This window comes from Vespa crabro, chromosome 1, assembly GCF_910589235.1.
Source record: "Vespa crabro chromosome 1, iyVesCrab1.2, whole genome shotgun sequence".
Taxonomy (NCBI): domain Eukaryota; kingdom Metazoa; phylum Arthropoda; class Insecta; order Hymenoptera; family Vespidae; genus Vespa; species Vespa crabro.
Window position 1 is genome coordinate 2315001 of NC_060955.1, and position 12500 is coordinate 2327500.

The following is a 12500-nucleotide window of genomic DNA, read 5'->3' on the forward strand; positions in this document are numbered from 1 at the left end:
ACGAAGGAAAAGGAAAAAAAAGAAGATTTTCACGACCGTCCTCGATTTTTTCTCCCCACCCTCCCCCTCGTCATTTCCAATAGTGATTTCCACGTTCTCTCTTTCATTGAGATCTAACACGTTTGCGAATCGAGGTGAATGGGAAGTGTAGGTCATCCCCGAAGCTGGTAGGACTATGAGCCTTCTCGAAGGGTTGGGGGAGGAAGGAGGTTCAAGAGTCGTAAACCCTCTCTCTATCTCTCTTTCTCTCTCTCCTTCTCTTCCTTTTTCCTCTTGAAACCCAGTTCCCTTCGACAGCTTGCTTCTACAAACGAGCCTGGAATCTCTGGAAACCATTTGAAATCGCATGTGCGCTTCGCTAATCTCCCCTCCCTCGTTCCCTCTCGTCAGCCCGTTCTCTCTTCAAACCCTCCCTCCTTTCTCCCTCCTTCTCAAACTACTGTCCTGAATCTTCGTGACTCTTTGCTTCGCCAACGAAGAGATTCGCCGGTCACCCGATTGTCTCTTCCTCCCCCACCTCTCGCTTATCATTCTCTTTCTTTTTCTCTTTCTCTCTCTCTCTCTCACTATCTATATATCTTTCTTTCTTTCTTTCTTTCTTTCTTTCTCTCTTTTTCTATGATTTTGTGCGTGTATTTACTAATACAAACTCAGCGGAAAAATGGGCCGCGAAGCGGAAATAATTGAAAAACGTGGGTAGTCCTGTCCTCCTTCGATATCGATGAAATAACCGTACGACTCGTTGGTCGTATACATATATACATATATACATATATACATACATACATACATATTTAATAACCTTCAATTTCGCCTAATAGGATTATCCGAAAGGGTTTCACCCAGGGTGCATTAATAAATCTATTGGACGAATGAGTAAAAAAAGAGAGAAAGAAAGAAAGAAGAAAAGAAAGAAAGAGAAAGAGTGAAAGAAAGAGAGAGAGAGAGAGAGAGAGAGAGAGAAAGAGTAAGTGCGTATGTGTATGTATGTGTCTCTATTATGGCTATTTTCGATATATTCGTTTCATACTCTTACACGAATATTTCTTTCTGAATAATTCGATATATATATATATATATATATAAAGGGTAGATTATGGATAATTTAATATTCTGTAATATAACGATATATTTATTATTCGTTAATGATAATTTAATTCTTCGTTTGATTGTAATGTCCGTATGGAATAATCATTCTCTAATGACTTTTACGACGAGGAATATATAATATATATGGGGAAGAAAAAGAGAGATAGATAGATAGAGAGAAAGAGAGAAAGAGAGAGAGAGAGAGAGAGAAAGAAAGAGATAGAGAAAGAGAGGGATGGTATAAAGGGTGGGACACGTACAGGGACACTTCGTAGAGAAAGATCGAGTAAGCGAGAACGTCTTCGAATCTGGGTCACGTACATTCTGGCCACACTGGAATGGCGATAGTGATCTAAATGCTAAGGAAGGATACACCACCACGGTCGATGAAGTTGATTTTTAGAACTGACTGTTGGAGGGAATATCTGTTATCTCTTTTTCTTCTGCCTTTTTATTTCTTTTTTTTTCTCCTCGATCGGTCCTCGGTATTGAATTTTGACGTCTCGATCTCAAATTTTATTTCATCGTCGATCGATGATCGATTGATCAAATCGTTAAGAACGAATGTGACAGATGAAATAAAAGAAACAGTCGACTATACGTTCGACTATATATTTTTTTTTTTTAATTGCGATTGTTATTATTATTATTAATTTTTTCTTTCTTTCTTTATGTGTTTTCTCTTTTCTTATTTTTTTTTCTTGTTCTTCGTCTCTCTCTTTCTCTCTCTCTCTTTCTCTCTCTCTCTCTCTCTCTCTCTCTCTCTCTCTCTCTCTCTCGCGCGCGCTCAAAACTTCAAGAAATCAAAGGGATGATTGTGTGCGTTCGTACGATTATTTTATTATTTTCGACGTCGCATATAATCGATCGACCTTCGATATCCTCTCGCGTCGAGATCATTGCGCCCTCGCTTCGTTTCCTGAGAACGAACGTACTCTAAGGGAGATACATATACGAAAAAAGAGAGAGAGAGAGAGAGAGAGAGAGAGAGAGACAAAGTAAAGTTTAGCGAAGAGAAAAGAAAAGAAGATTAAGAAAAAAAATTAAGTACAGTATAGTAATTAACGCGAGAGTAAAAGGAAACAAAAGGAAAGGAAGAAAGAAAGAAAGAAAGAGAAACGATGCGAAATAATAAGGAAAATAATAGTAATAAAAAACAAGAAAAAAAAGGAATAATAATAAAATAGTAAGAAATAAAATATAAAGTAAAGTATAAAGTAAAATAATAATAAAAGAACGCGTTGCTTTGATTTTCGACTTTTAATCGTATGTTTTGTTATTTATTTTTTAGGTTTCATAATATGCCGTCAAATTATAAGCGGTACGGCCACTACAATTTATACTTTATATACTCTTACTTTATCACGTATCACGCAGTCTCACGTATATATACACACACATACACACATACACACATATATATATATACACACACGAATCTTGCATCCTATCACCTGCTAGGTTATTTGATACATATATACATACATATATATATATATATATATATATATAGATATATATATAGATATATATACATATATAATAGTATTGTCGCGTAGATGATGATGAGTCGTTTCTATTCACTTGTCTGTATTTGTTTTTTTTTTTTCATCTTTTTTTCATTTCTTTCCACCCTTTTAATTTTTCCAAAAATTGTACGATTAATGGGACCAAATTAAAAAGGTTTTTAACAATACAGAGACAAACGCATTCACTCACACATATACAAGCACACACTATTATATATATATATATTTTTTTTTTTTTGTATTACATGGATACTTACATTGGACGCGTTTTTATCCGTAGATGCAAATTTGTGACTGAAAGATCGACTGATTGCATGATAACGTTAATATATGTATATATATATATATATATATATATATATATATATATATATATATATAAATGTATGTATATATACTGTCATATATAATAGTGTAGATATATATGTATACATATGTATATAGATATAAAAGTATTCGCACCTATCTATTACGCAAGAATCTTGTACATTTCGTGCAACCTCGTCGATCCAATGAATATGTAACATATAACATGTAACATGTAACAATCCTTGAAGATTCACAATAATAATTTTTTTCAATAAAATACCACATTACATCTGAATAGGTGCGGATGCATTTTAGCGGTACGTGAAAACCCACTTTCAGGCACTTTCTTAGAGACAGTTCACCCTGCCATCCGCTTCTTTGCATATTTTCTTTCTCTTTTTCCTTTTTCTTTCTAATTTATTTCTTATATATACATACATACATACATACATACATATATATATATATATATATATATATATTTATATATGTATGTATAAATAAGAAATTTTGCCTACGTTTCCATTTAGTTGGAATAAAATTTGTTTCTTTCTCTCTTGGGACGAGAAAAGAATGAAAAAGAAAAGATAGAGAGACAGAGAGAGAGAGAGAGAGAGAGAGAGAAAGAGAGAGAGAGAGAGAGAGAGAGAGAGAGAGTGAGTGAGTGAAAGATAGACAGATAAATAGATAGATAAATAGATAAATAGATAGATAGAACATAGATAAATATGAAAGGACGAAGAGCAAAAAGAAGGAAAAAGAAAAAAGGAGAAGAAAAAGAGGAAAGGAAAAAATGTTCATACACGTATATTATTTATAAAAATAATAATAACGATGTTAATGACGTTAATAATAATAAGCAAAAAAAAAAAAAAAAGAAAAAGAAAAAGAAAAAAAGGAGAAGAAGAGGAAAAAGAAGAAAGGAGAAATAAAAAAAACAAGAAAAAGAAAAATAAAATGACTTAGCTATATTTAGTTAAACGCTTAATGCAATTGCAATGTTAAATGATATAGATGATGCAACTGCGAGTTTTTTTTTACGTACACATGTATGTAAAATGTTTTAAACCGCAGTTTGGTTAACGTCCAGTTCCCTTGCTCCACGTTGCTGCTGGTGTTACATTTAACCTCCCTCCTCCTCCCCCTAACAACCCTCCGTCCATACATCCCCTGTAACCCTACCCACGATCCCCAATCAACTTCTCAACAAGGTTGATTCGTGGTATAAACGTACATCCGGATTGGATATAAATGAAAGAGGAAAAGGAGGAGGAGGAGGGTGGAAGAAAAGGAGGTGGAGAAGTAGGAGGAATAGGAAACGAAACGTGAACGTGGCTTTTGGTGCCAAGAACAGGTCCAACGAATGATTCCAAGTTATTCTTTTTTTCTTACTTCCTATATATCTTTCTTTTTTCTTTTCTTTCTTTTTTCTTCCTTTTTTTTTTTTTTCTTTTTATTCCTTCCATTCTTCGTTTCATTTTATTCTAAACGCGCGTGAACGTCAGCCGTAGAAGAGAAAACTTGGCTCGCGTATTATTTGCCATTGTTTATACGACGCCGAATCCATTTTCTTTAACGATACATTGTACAGTCCACATATAATATATAGATGTGTGTGTGTGTGTGTGTGTGTGTACGTATATGAACGCTAGGCGTCCGATTTCGTTTCTTGGCAAGAAACTGGGCTGTCCTCGCGATCGCGAGTGTTAGTCGAGGAAACGTCGAATGTGTCTAGACATGTTCCACGTATTAAACACGTCGCCATGTCTATGCGTATATATACATATATATATATATATATGTATGTATGTATGTGTATATATATGTAATGGTCTGGCAAGCACTCGCAGGATTGACTAGTATCGTGCCAATTGTCGAATGGGAGGAAGCAAGTTGGTTTTCGTTGCATTTTTGAAATTGATCGGTATCGTTCACGAGCTCCTTCCATCTCACCCTCTGATTTCTTTTTCAAGATTTTTTCTTTTTTTTTTTCTTTCTTCCTTCCTTTCTTTCTTTTTTCTTTTCATATCCCTTCAATTACATATCTCTTCAACATCTCAAATATCTAAAGGCATAGCCACGTGTCATTTATTCGTCTCCTATTTTCATGCCTTTTGGATGATTGAGAAAGAAAAAAAAAAAAAAAGGAAATAAGTAATTAAGCCTAGAATTAAAATGAAATTGAAAAAAAAAAATTGAAAATCAAGAATCGTAATAAGTATTAAAATATTAAATATCTTTTTAATTATCTCCTTCTCTCTCTCTCTCTCTCTCTCTTTTCAAATTCTACTCACGATCGCGTCATAAGCCACGTGTCTCAGTAGAATATATGCGATTATGGTCAGACGGGTAGATGTGACGTAATCCCAATCGAATTAAACGTCAAGTCCAACAACAGTCGGCGTACGGTAGCAGTCAACGTGGAGAAAGGAAAAAGAAAAAAAAAAGTAAGAAAAAAAGAAATGACAAGAAAAAAAAAGAAAGAGAAAAAAAGGAAATCGCCAAGCAATATTTCTTCTTTCTTCTTCTTCTTCTTCTTCTTCTTCTTCTTCTTCTTCTTCTTCTTCTCGTATAGCTTATACACTTAACTCCTTTTCTTTGTCCTCGTAAGCCGTAATTTTTCCTTCTTTTTTTCTTCCTTCTCTTTTTCTTTTTCTTCTTTCTTTTTTTTTTGTTTTTTTATTTTTTTATCTTTTTATCTTTTTTTTTTCTTTTTTTTTTTTCTTTTTTTTTTATTGCCTACTCCAAACGAAATTCGTTTGTTTTTAACGAAATCGCGAGATGATCGTCTCTCATCATGAATGTTGTCATTGATGACGATGATGATGTTAACTGTATCGATAAGTAAAGAAAAAAATGAAACGAAAAAAAAAGGAAAGATAAAGAAAAAGAAAAAGGAAAAAAAGACAAAATGGCGGGAAGGCTCATCATCCAGGTTGCATGCATTGCTCAAAATATTAATAGCCAGCGATAATACGTATATATCACAGCACTCGCCTCATTTAGCATGTAAGCGACACAGTGCTCACTAATCGACGAAAAACATGAACGCATGCTGGAGCAGCCACTATTCTAGCCCCCCGCCGGAAAGAGAGCTGTACGTCGATGGTGAACATCGGAGTCGAAGGGATATGTCGCCTCAAGGTAGTAAAAGAGCTGCCCTTATGGCCTCCCGCGATCAACCAGCCTCGATTTCCAGTTATCAGACTTATCGGAAGGTAATTATTTTGTTTTTGTATCAACAAAAAAAAAAGATACATATATATATATATATATATATATATATATATATATATATATATTATTTCGAGAATATCATTATCTCGTATTAAAATTTTTAAACATATCAATCGTCGAAATATTGAGAATATAATTCGTTAAAGATTCGAATTAATAATCTTCGAGGATGAAATTAATTTGACAAAAAGTTTGATGACAAAATCGTAATGTAAAGCTTTTCGAAAATGAAAAAAATTAGATCGATGGCAAAGATTTTGTTTATAATATCTATAATGATTTAAAATATTGATAAACTTTAAAGATACATTTTGTAGGAACGATGAATAATATTTTTAATAATGTTCGACTGTCAAAAAAAAAAAATTGATTATAAATGTTGAATCGTTAAGAGAATTCGTATGATTTATTGATTTAACTACGTTTTATGGTTTGGTTATAATGTTATCCGTTGAAACTTTTCTAGGACGATATTCATCGTGGAATGATGGGTCACAGATCCCACAGCGCAGCGCCAATGGACTCACCTAACGTACGTTACCGTGGGAGATCCCAAAGTCCCACCGGTCATCGTTCTTTATCTCCGCCCGAACACAGATCCATGCCTTATTCGCACAGTTACATGCCGAGGTAAAGATAAATAACTTTGTATTAAGCGATACAAATGTTTAAAAGGTAAGATAGTAGACAAAGAAAAACGAAGGATCTTCTTTTCTTTCGTTTATATTTTTGTTCTGTTCTTTTTTTTTTTTTTTTTTTTTTTTTTTTTTTCTTTATTGGTTTCTTTTTTTCTTGGCTTTTACTCGAAATAAAGAGTGAAAATAAAGTGAAATAGTCGTATATGGACACTTTGCTTCTTTGAACGATCTCATTGAAAAAAATTTAGATAGATAGATAGATAGATAGATAGATAGATAGATAGATAGATAAATTGTTAGATAGATAGATAGATAGAACGATCAATTGGTCCGATGAAAATCAATCAAACATAAATACTTGTACGTTTGCTCGTACAAATGATCTTGAAGAATTTAGAATTAAGAATATTTAATATAAGTATAGTATATATACATATATATTGTTTCGTCGCCCAACAAAAAATAAATCATAAATCTGATCCATTATTCGTATAGATTCGGTTCTAGATCGGCAACAGCGACGCCTACCGGTTCGCCAAAGAAGCGTCAGCTTCCACAAATCCCAGCAGCCCTTAAAGAGAGAGTAGCTCAAGATCTCGAAGAAAGAGCAAGGTTTATGAGGCATCGTACTAGACAAGGACACATTACATATAGGAGTACAGGAATGGGAGGTTAGTCCGATCGAAAATATTTTATTCGATTAATGTATTTATGTAAAAAAAAAAAAAAAAGAAAAAAAGGAAAAGAAGAAAGGAGAAAGAAAACAAGACAATAAATAAAAGGGAAAATTAATTGGAAATTTTTTTTTTTTTTTTTCTTATCATTTTAATCAGGCTGGGAAAGACACTACAGCGGTCTTTCAGACTCGGATCTACCATCGATCGGTCATGATCCATTATCCTTACCGCACAGTAATGCTCACAGACTGCACAGACCACGAAGGGGGCATTTAAGTCCGGACAAAGATGTCCTTGGTGACCTTGGGGACTCCGACATGGAGAGCATAGCCTCCATAACGAGCAGTGCCTTCAGTACGCAATCGGAACGACCACGTGGATCGAGGGGATTAATGTGAGTATAGTTTATTGATTATTAAAAGGGAAACGAAACGATACGAAACAAAACAAAACAAAACAAAACGAGATCAGGGAAAAAGAAATGGAAAAGAAATAGTATAAAATTCAGGAAAAAAAAGGCAATTCAAAAGATTAAATATACATATATATATGTATATATTTAATTTTTTGATATGTATATATATATATATACATATATATATTTGATATCACATCATCTCTCTGATCGATGACATTTATATCATCGCAATCGACTGTACAAAGCAAAGCAAATTCCATAGTTCATTATATAAACTATTCCCGTTAAGGAAAAAAATGTCCAACGATAGTTCCGACTCGCTTTTTTTTCTTTCTTTCATTTTTTCTTTTGTCTATCTCTTCTTTTCTCTCTCTGCGATAAGCTCTTTGAAATTTTTAAATTTAATAAGAATCGATTGGAATTTCTTTTTTTTTTCTTTTTTTTTTTATATCGCTGAAAATATTTTCGTTGCATGAAAATCCGATTATCATTATGACAGAGTCAAAAAGTTCTTTCTATTATTGAGGATAAAGTAAACGTAAAAGAAGAAGAAAAAAAAAAAAGAAGGAAAAAGAAAAAATTGAAAAGACAGATAAATAAGCTTAAAGGGACGGAACGATCGGTGGTGTTTAGTTTGTTATTTTTTTTTCGATAGGAAAATCCCTGAATTAAATGGACATTGTCGTGAATGAATTTGACACCCTATATAGTCGCACTATACGTCCCTCCTCGCTTGCTTCTTAGGTTAATAGTAATCCCATGCGCTCTATACTATATATATATACATATATATGTGTATATATATATATATATATATATATATATATGTATGTATATATGTATAAATCTAATCTTAGTTTTATAAATAGGCTGCACCTCCTATGCACACTGTCAATGTCCATTTAATGATGCCCCATTCTGAGAAAGCAGGGATCAAGTGCGTGGCGTTGGTCGAACGTGATTAGGTATTAGGGACACGATTGAACGATGGGCGCGCGATAGATATCACGTGACGGAAGCAAAAGAAAATCGAAAAATAAAAAAAAAAAAAAAGAAAAAAGAAAAAAAAAAGAAAAAAGAAAGCAAGGAATTCGACCATATGAAAATGTAAAAATCGATTCGAAAATAAAATCACAAATTCGTCGAAGGTGTTTTATATAGGCGAGGGAGAGGAAAGAAAACAAAAAATCCAAATTCAAAAAGTAATAATAATAACAATAATAATAATAATAATAGAAAAAAAAACACGAGATACCTCGTCCGGCGCCATTGTTTCCCTCGGGCTTAAAGAAAAGAAAGAAAACTCTCTCGTTCGATCGATCGCGAACGTGCGGTTGAGTGAAAAAGAAGCAGGGAAAAAAAATGAAAAAAGAAAAAAAAAGAAAGAAAGAAAAAGAAAAGGAAAGAAAGAAAGTAAAGAGAAAAAAGAAAAAGGAAAGAGAAAGTAAAAGAGAAAAAAAATTTAATTGTATGAAGAATGGGCTCACAATGGTAATGTTTCCGCAGGAGCGCTAAAACTCTCTATATGAAAAACATTGTTTGCAGACCGACAGTTAAAAACGTTTTAATACCCGGTGTCATATTCCCCTTGCCCCCGCCCCCTAGGCGCAATAGGCGCAGGCACAGACTTAGGGTTCCCTGCAGCGAATGTCACTGCCCCTCGAACATGAATCCCTCCAAGCCCAGGAGCAAAAACCCCTCGAAGCACAATCCCGTCCCACATCCCCTCGTACGGAGCAAGTCCGCAGTGGTACGCTCGTTGTACAGAAAGATGCGTACGCCGTTCACGAGATCGCAGACCGTCGACGAGAACATGCTGAGATATTACAGTCCGGAGACCAGCGAGTACAGCGTCTCCGAGGGTTACATACTCAAGCCGGAAGAGCTCACCGGTAGCTCGAAGAATCGTATACCGGAGATATACGTCGAGGACTGCCTGCAGGTCGACTTCAACGATCGTTTCGTCGAGAAGTTTCGCGCCAACAACTCCTCCTCGTCGGCGTATCGCTTGGAGTCCGGTTTGCGTAGACGCTCGCGTAGCTGGCAGGATCGTACTAGCACAACGAGCGCCGTAAAATCGAGGCCGCGAAATGCCAAGATCACGAGACTACTCCAACAATCACCGTTTCTCTTAACCTCGAGCGTTTTAGCCCACCAACAGCCAAAACAACAGCAACGACAGCAGCAGCAGCAGCAGCAGCAACAGCAGCAACAGCAGCAGCAACAGCAGCAGCAGCAGCAGCAGCAGCAGCAGCAGCTCGCCACTGCCGCCGCCACCGCCGTCGCAGTTGATAATAAAAGTCATGACATTAGGAACGTAGATTTTAGCTTACGCCCGCGTAGGTCTTTTTTATTTTCCAAGGCTAGAAGCTTCGATTACGATGTGATATATGATCCGTTCAGCGATCGATTTGGTACCACTAGGCTACGGGACACCGGCCTGTTGTCGCGCCGAGCCAAGAGTTTCGAGTACGAGACCATTTCAAGCAACATATTCAGCGACGACAGTCTCAGAACGGCGAGGAGGAAGTTGAAGAGAAATCTTTCTCTGAGCGACGCCGGTTACGGCGACAAGATACCGGCGTTGGGGGATCAGAGCAAGTCCTACTACGATTCTAATGGCGACGATAAGCCGCCAAAGAGTTTGCTGAACAAGGAGCCCAATTACGATTACCTCACGAGTCAAGATCACAAGCCATTTTACGGTTACGATTCGGAGCTCAGCGCGGGCGAAACAGAGATTTACGTGCCGAGCTTCGATAAACGGACGACGAGCATAATCGAGGACTATCATCACCATCGACCTTACCCACCCCTAGATCCGCGCCGTCTTACCACCGCCACGACGCTCACCGACGACCTTAGATCCACCTTCGGCCGCGAGGACACTACCAAGAGGAAATACGTCGAGTCCTCTTCTTATCAGGATCACGATGCCACCACCTTCAACGCGCACATATCCGCCGAGAAGAGAACGAAGAATCTCGACGACCAGGATCTATGTGATCCTTTGAATGATCACGTTTATTGCAGCATCGACGAGACAGTATCATCCTCGGACAATTGTTACAATGCAACCAGAAGCGACGACGAGTACGATAGGGCGAGACGACTCGCCATGATTTCTTCTCTTCCGCCACGTAGACGAACCAAAAGTACCGACTCGTATCTCGAGGACGATTACGAACGTTACGAAAATTGGGACGTCGATTACGACGACGAGGACGAGGGTTTCATCGATCGTCGAAATCACGAGGACTACGACGACGAGGACGAGGACCTCGACGAGGACGTCGAACGTTACGGTTACGAGAACGGAGACGATATGACCGGGACTGCGACTACGACGATTACGACAATGACGGGGACTACGACGACGATGACGACGACTAACTTGCGTGATAACGATCGCTCGATTTATAATCGTCGTCATCAGGACGATTATTATCGGGACGAACATCAACGACGTACAGCCGCTTCGAGGAACGCACACTTTGACGATGGTACTCTAATCGCCGACGATTATTACAACGGGTATCGTAGTGCCGACGACTACGATTATCACCGTACGATAACGCACACCCCAAGTGGCCTCGAGAACGATAAGAGTTACAACGTCAATACATTTCCACGAAGGCGTAGGAGAAGAAGCAGACGTGGTAGCAGAGGCGATAACAATAATATCGTCTCGTACGAGAACGTAAGAGCATTGAACGTACAGGACGTCCCATTATTGAGGAAGGACAGCCTAGCCGTACCAAGTTTTTTCGAGAGCAAGAGGATGATGATCCAACGTGCAGAGTCTACGCCGGTGCTGCATTCCGACGAGGATCCAACGACGTGTCCCGCGGCGATAGATGCCAGAAACAGACGTTTATATCGTAGGAGACGTAACAGCAGTTGTCCCGAGACGAAAGAATATATTCGTATCAGCGAGAGCCTTAGGCGTGGAAGTTGTAAGGACGAGGAGAGAAGGTCGAACTTTATGCTGGACTCCGAGGAGGAGTTTGGCTCGATGGAGACGGTCGTCGGTGCCGATTACTTTAGACGGAAAAACGAGTTGGACCCTCGTGACGATGATGGTGGTGGTGGTGGTGGTGGTGGTGGTGCTGGTGGTGGTGGTGGTGGTGGTGGTGGGGCTGGTAGTAGTAGTGGTGGTGGTGGTGGTGCTGTTGGTGGTGGTGGTAGTAGAGGTGGTGGTGTAGTCCTTGTAGGGGAGGACCGATTAGGATCAGGTAGATCAGATTACTACGACGATGAGCCGCCGGTAGACTCCTCGAGGTACGATCTCCTGCCGGATTACGAGTGTCGCGAATGTAACGAGGCTGCCGCCGCTCGTGAATTCGTTAGGTCAGGGTCGCTACGTTCCTCGAACACGCACGAGTCGCGTTATCAAAATTGGTCGTCCTCGACGCGCGGTAGTATTAGACGAAAGAGTAGCTGTCCGGAGTGCCGTGAGCTGGCGCTGTCCTCTTCCGGTGCCGATTTAGCCGGCGTTGGTAGGTCGCGTAGGAGCGATGAGAGGAGGTCGTTAGTCGAGGCGAGGCAGAGGTATCGTAGGCGAAACAGCAGCTGCCCCGAGGCTAGGGAACTCGAGCTTATA

The 12500-nt window shown here is 38.2% G+C and overlaps 1 protein-coding gene across 26 annotated transcripts in view; it reads left to right on the forward strand.

The window, feature by feature from the left end:
- The window catches only part of LOC124425097 (regulating synaptic membrane exocytosis protein 2-like), a 97275-nt gene that overhangs the window by 61586 nt on the left and 23189 nt on the right, over window positions 1-12500 (forward strand). For 20 of the 26 annotated variants that reach the window (XM_046965150.1, XM_046965142.1, XM_046965134.1 and 17 more), the window contains 6 exons: window positions 2381-2410; window positions 5992-6145; window positions 6631-6794; window positions 7298-7473; window positions 7636-7873; window positions 10322-12500. The exon at window positions 10322-12500 is cut by the window's right edge and continues 1132 nt beyond it. In XM_046965150.1, coding sequence (XP_046821106.1) covers window positions 2381-2410; window positions 5992-6145; window positions 6631-6794; window positions 7298-7473; window positions 7636-7873; window positions 10322-12500 — 2941 coding nt within the window. The remainder of the gene's footprint in view (window positions 1-2380; window positions 2411-5991; window positions 6146-6630; window positions 6795-7297; window positions 7474-7635; window positions 7874-10321) is intronic. The other 6 variants (XM_046965062.1, XM_046964975.1, XM_046965072.1 and 3 more) reach the window with 3 other exon arrangements.